This window comes from Phascolarctos cinereus, unplaced genomic scaffold, assembly GCF_003287225.1.
Source record: "Phascolarctos cinereus isolate Bilbo 61053 unplaced genomic scaffold, phaCin_HiC Scaffold_726;HRSCAF=1367, whole genome shotgun sequence".
NCBI lineage: Eukaryota > Metazoa > Chordata > Mammalia > Diprotodontia > Phascolarctidae > Phascolarctos > Phascolarctos cinereus.
The window spans coordinates 229,764,799-229,777,499 of NW_027556098.1; the positions used below are offsets into that span (position 1 = coordinate 229,764,799).

A 12,701-nucleotide genomic window follows, 5' to 3' on the forward strand; every position below is an offset into this window, starting at 1 on the left:
CATATACATATATACATATGCACATACATTTAATATCTTTTACTTACTATGTATACATATATATTAATCTATATTAAATATATACACACATATTAAGGACAGCCATCAACCTTCACTTCAATTAGGGCAGTAGCAAAGATTCATGTTTTCATATATATATGTACATATACACATATGTATGTCTATGTGCACTCATATACACACAATTATATATACAAATGGACACACACGTATACATACATACTTAGGATTTATTTGCATACAGATGTGAAAGCTAGGGGAGCTTATGAGATCATCAAGAAGGTATAAAGAGAAGGAAGAGAAAGGAGATTGTGGAACATGGGTGATGATTCAAAGAAGACTGGGAAAAGCAGTTAGACAGGTAGGAGATCAGTGTTTCAAAATATGAAGGAGACAGAGAATATGATATATATGTATACCAGATTTAAATATATATGTACACATACACACATGTATACATATACATGTGTATATAGAAACATTTGAAAATTCCAGAGTACTAAGATAATGCTAGAGAACTTATGTCATCTATCAAGGTTTCAAGTCTTCTTTCCTTAAATGTCATTAATAAAAATGTGAAGATTTTGTATCACAGTCACCAAAATATCAAAACTTTGTAGCAAACCAGAAGAAAGAATCACAACTTCCACCTTTCTTTCCTCTAAGTAGCTCAAGAAAGATAAAAACAATTAACATTGACATACCTCTGCTGGAATTCACAAGAAGCAACTGTGATTTTAGCTTGTCAATAATACTTTGTTGAAGTGACAGCTGTTCCTGTTGTTCACGTATTCTCTGTTCATAGGTTTCAGTCTGCTGACATAAAAAAAAAACTTAGCCTGATATTTACTGACAGCTAAATAAAACATATATAATGGTCTGGCTCCAATCAAATAATTTTAATTGGATATGGTCTGCCTACTTGAATTTTTATTTTCCTAGAATTTTATTTAGTATATTTAGCTAGCACTTGGCTTCTGAGATATGTCTCTAAAATCATCACCCATAACTGTGACTGTTATTGCAAGCCACCCACATTTAAAGGAATGAGAATATTTCAAATACAAGTTTAGCTATGATGAGTTCAAAATAAGGTTCCTCGGTCCTTTAAAGTTGGTATTGAACATCCAGAAATACCTAGGTTCATTCCTTAGTTATAATGATCTACACAAATCCTTCATTTACTTCAAGGATCCTTGTTTTCATTAGTGTGGGAACACTCTTCACCAAATCAGATTGTAATCCTTCCCTTCCTTAGCAGGTGTGCTTTTTTTCACCTGAGTTGCTATGGCTAAACTCCTTGCCTTCCCCTCCTAAAAAAATAACTACAAACCCCCCTACAATTTCATGGAATCCGGATCCTTGATTTACAGTTGTGAGTTCATTCATTCACTCATTATTTATTCATTCTTTCACTCACTTCTCAAGCATTTATCAAGCACGTACAGCTTGCCAGGCACTGTGCTAGGCACTGTGAAGCAAAAATGAAGCAGTCTTTGTTTTCACAGAGTTTCTGTTCTTTTGTGGGAAAACAACACGTATGTAGAAAATTAAATATAAACTAGATACAAAGTAATCTGGAGGAAAGGAGAGGATTACATTAGGCTTATTGCTATCCAAACCCAAGAAAGCAGCAGAAATGAGAAAATCTGGTAGATTGCCAAGTTCTGCAGACAGTTCCTAGAGAAAGGGTGTGACATGAGGGAAGGAGTATAGGGCTGGGGCTGGCAATCAGAGGATCTACATTCACACCTGCTTGGCTATTTGTGTGACCTGGGACAAGTCATTTGTTTCTCTGGAGCTTGATCTATAAAATAAGAGGTCTGGATTGGATACCCTGAATGTCCCATCCAACTCAGGGCCACTGAGATCATCTAGTCCAATCCCTTAATTTTGTTGATGAGGAATGGAGAGTCCAGAGAAGTTGTGTTTCTCTAAGATTACAGAGGTGGCAAGTGGCAGGACCAGGATTTGAACTTATGCCAAATCCAATATGCTTTCTAGTAACAGTACATCCATTTATATCCTCCTGATCAGTCTTCTATTGATAAATCTTCTGTCATATAAAGTCATGAACTATCAAACAGAAATAATTTTTAAAAATTCTCTAATAATGTCCATTAAATAATATATAAAGTTAAATTTGGAAAAAATACTATTTTAACAAAAGTCCTTATGACCATGTCTATTTGCTTTTGCACAAAAGGAATAAAAATACAGTGCAAAGTTTCAAAATAGAAGAATCACAACTGAGGAGTTGTGAAAAAGTAATTTAACAAAGTAAAAACTGATTTAAACAGACTTATTTTTCTAAAGGAATTGAAGTTTCAAGGGAAAGTCATAAATGTCATTACTAGTCTCTGTTGTTCTATTTACTTTATTATTCATATGGTGTTTCCATAACATTCGCCTGGATTTTTACTTTAATTAATCCTGTTGCTTTTTAATGGCAATGGAAAATTGAACAACATGTAATTATAGCTTTATGGCAGGGTAGATACTAAAAGCCTACCCCAACATTTGAAATAACTGCATCAGAGCCACCAATTTAGGACAATGCCTTAAAATCTAATTGGGAAAGTAATACTGGCAAACCCAAGCTAACAATGTTGACTAGTGGTAAGAAAACACAATTATTAGGTAAAAATAATATAATTCTAGAAGAAAAACATCTTTATCTGTAAACTAAAGATAAGTAAAATGGTGAAAGTGAACAAACTGATAGTGATGAGAATCAGCCACACAAGGTTCAAGTGTTTACTTGGATTGTCAATGACCTTCTGGCTTGCATCTTGGAGGCTGGCTGAACGATGGGCTGTTGCAGTCCTTTCTATGACACTATGATGAAATTTACTTCAAGAGGATTACTGTTACCATTGTGAATATGTACTTTTGACTATTGCCCATGCTATCTTTGGAGACATAGTAAAAGTAACATCTAATTAAGCTCTAAAGCGGATAAAGCTTTTATTTTCTTAGAGACCCACTAGCCTGAGATTATGTTTACATTTATACATACATGCTAGAATGGATAGTTTTTACATTGGAGACATATTACTTTAGGAATCTAATCCTACATAGTGTCATACATCTTTATTTTCTTCAAAGTACCTAGCATAGTGCCTTACACATAGACGGCAATGAGTAAATATTTGCTAAATGCATGAAAGGGCACAAAAACATTCAAGCAGCTTTCATTCTGGTGAAATTCATGAGACCATTTGGTTTGTCCAACAGCTTGTATTCTCCAAGTCTAAACCTAAGAAACGATCTAGTCAAACTCAAGGCCAAACTATCTAATGATACCTGGACTCACATCACAGTGGATCTCAGAACAGGTGTGAGTTCTGAGAGTGTGAACTAGAGGAAGGAATCTGATGGTAACAATTTTTATGAAAGCACTGAGGATATGTGGGGACACTGCCATCTGGGAAATCAGCAGCTTGCATCTTCAACATCTATTCCTGCCTAAAGAATAGTAGGTTCTATATGGAATGAACCTTTCTTAAAGGAGTTTGAAACTCTAAGCAGCTATCTTTTAAAAGGATAAGAAAATATGCATGACAAGAAAGTAGCCAATAAGGTTTAAATTAAGGTGGAAAGGTTTAATTTGAATAAAAGAGACCTGGATTAAAATCCTAGATCTGCTCTTCACTACCATCAGGGTCTCAACTTCTTTCATAACATAAGAGACTAGTCTAGTTCATTCCCTAGGGGCCTATACAACTCTAAATCCTATCCTTTTTACCCTTTGAGAGTACGGATTGTTTCATTCTTTCTATCTGTACCCCTCAGTGCCTTATTGTAGTTTCCGGCACATAGTATCCACTTCAATAAATGCTTGCTTATTGAATAATCCTTAACATTTACAGTGGTTGAATAATTGGTTAAACAATCACTCAGTTCAATTAATAATAATGGCCAGGACAAGAGTCAAAAATTTTCAAATCTTGACCAATTCTAAATCTGCTATACCTTGTTAAAACTTCTCTATGTCAATATCAGTCTACCAAAATAAAAGAAATAATCAAGCAGAAAACTAAGCCCTTGTCAAATAATTTTAGTCTTCTGGCCTTTGACACAAAACACTCTCTAGGATGTCAGCACATTAACATGTAAACATAAATGAATGATGCTTTAATGGGAATGTTAAAGGAAGCAGTGAGTGCTACAAGTTGAAGAATTTTATTACTTTGTTCTGGTGGCCTGCATAATCATATATAAAATCTGGAACAATATTCTTTTTGCTACATTTTTGAGATGCAGAAGTTGACAAAAATGCCAATAAAATGGATTTTCAAAAGTAATTTGTGGAAAAAATAAAGTCCATTTACTAAGAGGAAGCAGAAAAAACAGTGAGGTCACAAGGTGATAAGTCAATAAAGATTAATTTTGAGGAAATAAGGACTGAAGTATAAATAAGATTAAGTATTCTGAAGAAGAAAACAAGATGCTTATACTGTCTACTAAAAGAACAGATTCAAGAGGAGGGAAGATTCAGAAAAAAAAAAAGCAAGATGACTGATGCCATGAATTTGGGAGGGGAGAGGCCACAAAAATATATTACACCTAAACGGAAAATTATCAGTAGAATTTAGCTATTCTGTAACATTTGAAAACAATGAAACAGAAATGATTTGTAGGAAAACAAAGGTTGTCATTTATATGAATAGGTCTAGTATATGGACTAAAAAAACAAAACAAAACCTGAAAATGTTACTCAGGTCAAATAATTGGCGCACTGTCAGTACATATTTTTTAAAAATGCAATCCCAGAGTAAGTATACTCCAGCAACTATCAAACACCCCATGAAGCAGAAAAATCACTAAACCAAATTGAAAATGTACAACAGCAATGTCTTGTCAACACTTCTGTACAGAGCACAGACATGACAGCTAAAACAGACAGAAGAGAAGATGCTTTTGACAGCCAGGGTGTGTGAATGATTCTTTGAGTCAGATGGCAGCAACAAGTTACCAACTAGAAGATCTGCATGACAACTAACCATCCATCTGTATCAAACACCATCTGGCCAAGATGACTCTGGCTTCTGTGTGTTTGACACGCCTCCCAATACTGAAGACTAGCAAAACAAGTGGTCCACCGCAGCTGAAGAAGTAAACAGGTACTACATAGTCCTGGTAGAAAGTGGATCTGGGCGGCTGAACAAACTGTGGCACAGCAGTGTGATGGAATATTACTGCACCATTCAAAATGACAAGCTCGAGGAATATAAAGAAATATGGAAAGACATATGAAATTATGCAAAAAGGAAGAAAACAGAACTAGAAGAACAGCATATACATTTACTATGATTATAAAAAGCAGGAGCATAAAAAAACCTTACATGCATACAGATGTAGGAGAGATTTGAATCAATGCGCTGCTGCTATTGATTTATTAAAGTAGTTTAAAAAGCAAATAATTCTTACGTGGTTGAGTTCTCCTCTTACTTTGTTTCCGTTTAGATTCTTTTAAAATTGTCAAATAAATAATAGTGGTTTTTTGGTTTTTTTTTTAAGAGAGAGACTGGATTTGCATGCTAAAGCAATGATGAATCTTGCACTGGATACAAAGTTCAGGGGTAACTCTCAATGACCAGGGACAGTGGACATGTCTCAAATTCCATCACGACAGTATTCTACACATATACCAAGCTTTCCTAAATAGAACAAAGGTCACATCATTAATCTCCAAGATTCTAGGATAGCACTCTCCAAACTGCCACATAATTTTGGACACACAGCTGTACAAGCATTGCTGAATACAAATAACATTAAAATGATGCTATGTTCTACAAGTTGAAATTTTCCCTTATCAGGGATATTGAACTAGCTTTCATTTTTTATCCTGTCTAAAACAAAAATCTTAAAATTTATATTAAGATACAAGCTCTTCAATATTACAAATGATACCATATCACTGAAGGTACAAGTCAAACAATTTCTTTCTTCATTTCTCTTCCCAAAACTGACTTTAAATTTCAGAATCTTTTAAATTATTAGAAAATTGGCCACCCATTAACAAAGGGAGCTGAATCTTCATTATAAGATTTGCTTAGCTACTATAGGGACCCACAATATGAAGCTCCATGGCTCATGAAGGAACATAATTAAATAGTAATTATCTTATTGCATAGCATGTTAGACATATCAACTAATTAACTAAGTGTCTCATCTTGACACTTCAGTGAGCTAAGCATCATGTTGAATTTTACAGATGAGCAAACTGAAGAGAAGAAAAATGGTAAGAGATCATCCAAACCAAGATTACTACTCTAGTGCTTCTGGCTATGCAGGTCTATAGCAGACAATTATTTTCAGCTTCTTACCATGCCCCTCGTCTTATTAATCAATACATCAATATCAGTTGTTGTTCAGTCATTTTTCAGTCATGTCCGACTCTTCATGGCCCCATTAGGGTTTTCTTGGCAAAGATACTGAAGAGGTTTGCCACTTCCTTCTCATTTTACAGATGAGGAAACCGAGGCAAACAGGGTTAAGTGACTTGCCCAGGATTCCATAGCTAGTAAGCATCTGAGGCCAGATTTGAACTCAGGAATATGAGTCTTCTTGACTCCAAGCAGGGTACTCTATCTACTGTACCACCAGTGTGCCCCCAATAAATCAATAAGCATTTATTTAAATGCCTTCTATGTGATAGGTGAGAGACAGTGTTTTATAATGGATGATAATCTAGGCTCAGGATTGGGAAAACCTACTTTCAAGTATTGCCGCCTCTGACAGTTACTTTCTGTGTGACCCTGAGCAACTCACCTAACATCTCTCAGTCTCCCAGGCAGGTACTTCTCTAAGACTAAGTTGCATAGCAGATGCTGATTTTCATTGGTAGAGGCAATTCCTCAGTGGGAGTTCCCTATACCAATACAATCACCAATCTGATTTTTAAAAATCTGCCAAGTGCTGTGGATAAAAGACTAAAAATAAAAATGAAATAGTGCCTGTTGTCAAAGAATTTATCAGGGGACCGAACATCTATGTTTATATACACACACATATATATATGTGTACACACAATAAGCATACTGTAATTTTTTAGGAGGAGGCACTAGCAGCTGGGGGAATTAAGAAAGGCTCATGTAGAAAACAGCTCTTGAGCTGAACTCTGAGGTAAACTAGGGAATTCTGAGAGGCAGAGGTAAGGAAAGAAAGCATTCTAGGCACAGTGGTGGGGGAGCAGCTATGCAAAGGCATGGGGATGGAAGTCAGGATGGAATGTAGCAGCAACAGCAAGAAAGCTATTTTGGCTGGACTACAGAGAATGTGAAGGACAGTATAAGGTTGGAAAGGGAGGTGGGAGCCAGGTTAAGAAGGGCTTTAAATGTTAGAGAAGTCCATATTTGATTCCAAATATTAAAACCAAAGTTTTTTGAGCAGAGGAGTAACAAAGCCAGCCCTGTGCTTTAGAAAACTCACTTTGGAAGACTGGGGAATTACATAAGAAAATACCTGAAATTTGATCACAAACCACCTATACAATATTAGAGTGATCACACTTTCTCCACATGTCAAATTGGTATTCTGACAAACTAATTTTATCTTACAAATAATTTGCTAATTCATTCTAACTTTCAATAATTTACTCAATTTCAATTAATTTCAATAATTAATTTTAAAAGTTTTACTATTCATATGGCATCAATTATCATCTACTCTAGATAGCAAATGCTATGAGTACTCAACAAAAGTTGATGACTGTCACTGAACACAAAGCACCTCTAGTCTTTCCCTTTCTGAATGTCCTCAGTTTACATCATATCTTTTCTCATTCATCCCTCTCTAGTTTAGTGAAATCTGAGATCCAGAAATCTTTGTTTAAAGGGCCAGTGTGACACCTTCACTTAACCAAGGGTGTTCCATCAAAGAAATATGGATGTTCAAAGCTTGGTGAGGGAGCCAAATAGGATTGAGGACTGAATATATGGTAAAATATGGCTAAGTAAAGTTTACACTAGGAAACTGGATGAAGAAAGCTAGTTCTTTAGCTTTATCTTTATTGTAAGGAAAGTCATTGGGCAAGAGTGTGTGTGTGTGTGTGTGTGTGTGTGTGTGTGTGTGTGAGAGAGAGAGAGAGACCAGTAGCTATGAGTATCTCTCCTTAATCTGTCAAAATGTTCTATTTCTTTTAAAATAAAACCTTTTTGCTTTACCAAGCAACCCATATTTCTGTTGGATGTGAACCTCTAAAATGCTAATTGTATCCTTTAGAAACATGTGTCCTTATTTTAGAATTTAAGGATTTTTTTTTCCCATTGGGTCCCTGATTCCACTGTCAAAAAGACATTAGGAAAAAGTAGTAGGATTTATCTGAATTCTGCTTTTCCCCACATTAATGACCAGGATGGTGTAAGGGGGAAAAAACAACCCAGAATTCTTGTTATGTTTTATATTATTGAGCCCTTTGCTTACTTCCCCCACTATCTCCTCTTTTACCCCTCTCATTGGAAGAAGTGGACCTTCTTGCCAAGACAAAACAGTCCATATAGAATCCACATTCTATCCTGTCTTCTCTGGCAAATTACCCACTCTCTCACCATTCTTCAATTTCTCCCTAACTGTTACTTCCCTGTTGTCAACATGTCCATGTCTCACTCATCATTAAAAACCCTCACTTGGTCTATCCACATTTCTCCTGCTCTTCTCTGGTAAACTCCTTGAGAAAGGCATTTATACTTATCACCTCCACTTTCTCTCCTCCTGCTTGATTCTAAACCTTCTTTAGTCTGGCTTTTGTCCTCATCATTCTACTGAAACTGCTCTATCCAAAGTTACCAATAATCCTTTTAATGCCAAATCTGATGGCTTATTCTCAATCCTCATCCTGGAACTCTCCACAGTCTTTGACACTGCTGATCACCTGCTTCTGGATACTCTTCCCTCTCTAGGGCTCCATCCCACTTCCCTCTCCTGGTTCTCCTCCCACCTTCCTGACACCAATCATTCCTCCTCCTCTTCCTCCCGCCCATAATAACTGTAGGTATCCCAAGGCTCTTTCCTAGGCTCTCTTCTTTTCTTCTGTACTCTCTCATTTAATGATCTCATAGGTTCAGTTGTCTCAATGCAAATGATTCTCAGATGTATTTATCTAGCCCTAACTTGTTCCTGAGCTATAGGCTTGCATTTCCAAATGCTTTTTGGACTTCTCAAACTGGATGTCCCATTGATAATTTAAACTCAAAATGTCCAAAACTGAATTTATCTTTCTACCCAAACCATCCCTTCTAACTTCTCCATTACTGTTGTCCATACCACCATCCTCCCAGTCACCCAGGCTACTAAGAGAAGCTGAAATTCACCTGTCCTCCAAGGTTGCCATAAATCAGGGCACATATACCATCTTATAAATGTGAACTTGTTTATAGTACAATGAAATAGACTTGGGACTGGTTAAGTAGTGCGTGCAAAAGAGTAATCATTAATGGTTAAATGTCAACTTAGAAGGTCTCTAGGAGGGTGCCGCTAGGATTTGGCCTTGGCCTTGTATTAATTTAACATTTTTATCTGGGGCTAGGATAAAGATATACCTGGTATCCTTCCAAATCTGAATAGGCATAAATGAATATACAGGATGACAGAATCAGGATCAAAAATGATCTTGACAGACTAGAATTTAACAAGATGTAAAGGAATAAGGATAAACATATAGCCTTACACATAAATTGAAGGAATTTATTTTCACAATTATAATACTGATTGATTCAAGATGGTGAAGGCATGGCTGGACAGCAGTTCATCTGTAAAAGATCTGGGGATTTTACTGGACCCCAAGCTCACCAGGAATCACAGGATCACATTTCTGCAGCTAGAAAAGACCCTTAGAGACCAACTATTCCAACTCCCACTTTTACTGATGATGAAACCGAGACCAGTGAGATTAAGTGGCTTAATTAAGATCACACAGCTGGCAAGTGTCAGAGGTGATATTTGAACCTAAGTCTGCCAAGTCAAGACAATTGGTATTAACTCTGTGCCAAAACATCTCGCTAACACTGGGAACACAAAGAAAGACAAGAAATAAAACAAGCCCTGCTCTCAAGAAGCTCACAGTCTAACAGGAGGGAAAAGAGACAACAAACAATTATGTACAAACAAGACACAAACAGGATAAATTGGCGGGAATCTCAGAGGGAAAACTAGGATTGAGGACTGAGAGAGGATTTTATATTTGATTCTGGAGGGAATAAGGAATTTATTGACTAAGGAAGTGACATGATCAGACTTGCACTTTAGGAAGATCAGTTTGACAGCTGAATGGAAGATGAATTGGAGTGGAAGAGACTGAGATGGGGGTGAGGATGGGGGGAAGAGACAGGGATCATCTATTGCGACATTCCAGGCATAAGGTAAAGAAGGCTTGCACTACGGTGGCAGCAGTCCGAAGTAGTCAGAAGAAAGAAGGAAGAATATATGAGGTATATTATGAAGGTAGAAATGGCAGGACTTGGCAACTCATTGGATATGGTAAGGGGTAAGAGAGATGAGAAATCAAGGATGATATCAAGGTTGTGAGCCTGGGTGACCAGGAAAATAGAAGTACTCTCAAGAGTAATAGAGAAGTTAGGAAGAGCAAAAAGTTTGGGTGAGAGAAATGAATTTAGTTTGGGATTCCAAATCCTATTCTTGATCCAATAAGCTATGCCACAGTACAATAATGCAGCCAAAAAAAATAGTAGACTCTTGGGCTGCATTATGACAGATATAGTGTCCAGAAAGAGGGAAGCATCTGTTATGCTGTACTTTGCCCTGATCAGACCACATCTGGAGTATTGTATCCAATTTTAGGCATCACATCGTAGGAAGGACATTGACAAATGACTAGGGTGATGAAGGGTCTTACAATCATGCCATAAGGTTGGTTAAAGGAACAAGGTTTGTTTACCCTGAAGAGATTTAGGAGGGGATATATGATCATAGGATCATGGCTGTAGAACTGAAAGGGACCTCGGAGGCTTTGTAGTCTAATTCTTTCATTTTACAAATGAGAAAACGCTAAACTGCATTCCTTCTAATTTGTGGTGTCATCAAATGGAGTTCTGAATCAGCTCTTCCAGCAATACATCAGACGTTCTAAGCCCGGTTCAGTGAGAGGAGTACATTGGCCAATAAGTACTCCTACTTTTCTTGACTCATGCTTATTGGTGCCATGAAACAAAGAACAGAGATCACACTATCACAGATTTAGAGCTGGAAGGGCCTGCCTTACTATTTGTTATGTTCCTTGACAGACACTAACTCACCAAACTGGCCTTCCTGCTGCTCCTGATGGAAGGTGGAGGACACCCCATCTTCCATCTTTCTGACTTTGAATAAGCTGTCCCCCTAGAATGCACCTCACCACTACCTCTTAGAATTCCTTGTTTCCTTCAGATTTCAATTTACGTGGCCTAATCCACTGCCTACGTGAGGCTTTTCCTGATCCTTTCAGCTGCTAGGGTATCCCCTCCAAAATCACCTTGGATGTACTTTGTATATGCTTTTCCATACTTATATGTGTAAAGCTGTCCACACTCAACAGAACAGAAATTCTTTGAGAGTAGAGATTATTTCATTTTGTATTTGTATCCTCAGTTCCTAGTGTAGTATTTGACACACAGGTGCTTTACTAAGAGCTTGTTAATTGATTTAGTCCAATCTTTTTATCTGGCAAATGAAGAAAATGAGGTTCTTCGGCATATCCAGTGGACAAGACCACTTGTTGAGAAGTCTTTTCAACAAAGTTGCACATACAGTTAGTAATTACTATTAGGTAAGATATCAATATATTATCATTAACAATTTACATTTATATTATTCCTCAATATTTGCAAACTGCTTTCCCTACCACAACCTGGTGTGATAGGTAGTGTGCTACCCCCTTTTGACAGATAAGTAAACTGAAACTCCGGTTCTGGGGTACTGCTTTTAAAGTTTTGGAAGTGAGATTTGAACTTGGGTATCCTGTTTTAGTTTAGCATGATTTTCACTACAGTTGCCTTATTTTCTACATGATATTTCAGCATCACCTCTGGCACAGGAAGCCAACCTATGGCTTTGCTATCACTGAGCAGTACTGAGGCAGATATTAGTGGGGATTCTTAACCTGGGCTCCATGGACTCCCAAAGGGTAATAAATAGATTTCAGTGGGTCTGCGAATGGTTTTTAAAAAACATTTTGATAATTGTACTTCAGTATTTTCTTCTTTTGCAATTCTATAAATTGTATTTGATGCATTTAAAAACATTTTGAAAAGGGGTCAAAGCCTTCAGCTAGTTGCTGAAAGGATCCAGTCACCAAAAAAGGCTAAGAATCAGTACACTAGATAAACTTGCTTATGCTTCTTTTTTTTTCTTTGCTACTCAAACCTTAAATAAAAGAAGCTCTTGACTTAAATAATATATGATTATAAAACTTTTAAAAATCCAGTCTCAGACACAGTAATAATTTTACAAAGGAATAGTTCAAGCAAGAAAAAAAACAACAAATAAACATTTTCTTACTAGATGAGAGAAAACAGTATAATGGTCTTTGCATTACTTTTTTTTTAACAGTTTATAAGATTTTTTTTTTTAAGGAATCACCTTTAAAAGTAAGTATTTCTCAGAAATAAAAAGAACATCTGGCTCTACCATGATTAGATTCTGTCTTATCTCTCTCTAAGGAGATATCAAGCTCTCAAAGG

General features: G+C 36.6%; 1 protein-coding gene across 7 annotated transcripts in view; it reads right to left on the reverse strand.

Annotated features, from left to right (window-relative positions):
* TANK (TRAF family member associated NFKB activator) overlaps positions 1-12,701 on the reverse strand; it is an 86,820-nt gene that overhangs the window by 37,756 nt on the left and 36,363 nt on the right. For 6 of the 7 annotated variants that reach the window (XM_078146999.1, XM_021004880.2, XM_021004881.2 and 3 more), the window contains one exon: positions 726-837. In XM_078146999.1, the coding sequence (XP_078003125.1) occupies positions 726-837 (112 nt within the window). The remainder of the gene's footprint in view (positions 1-725; positions 838-12,701) is intronic. The other variant, XM_021004879.2, reaches the window with a different exon arrangement.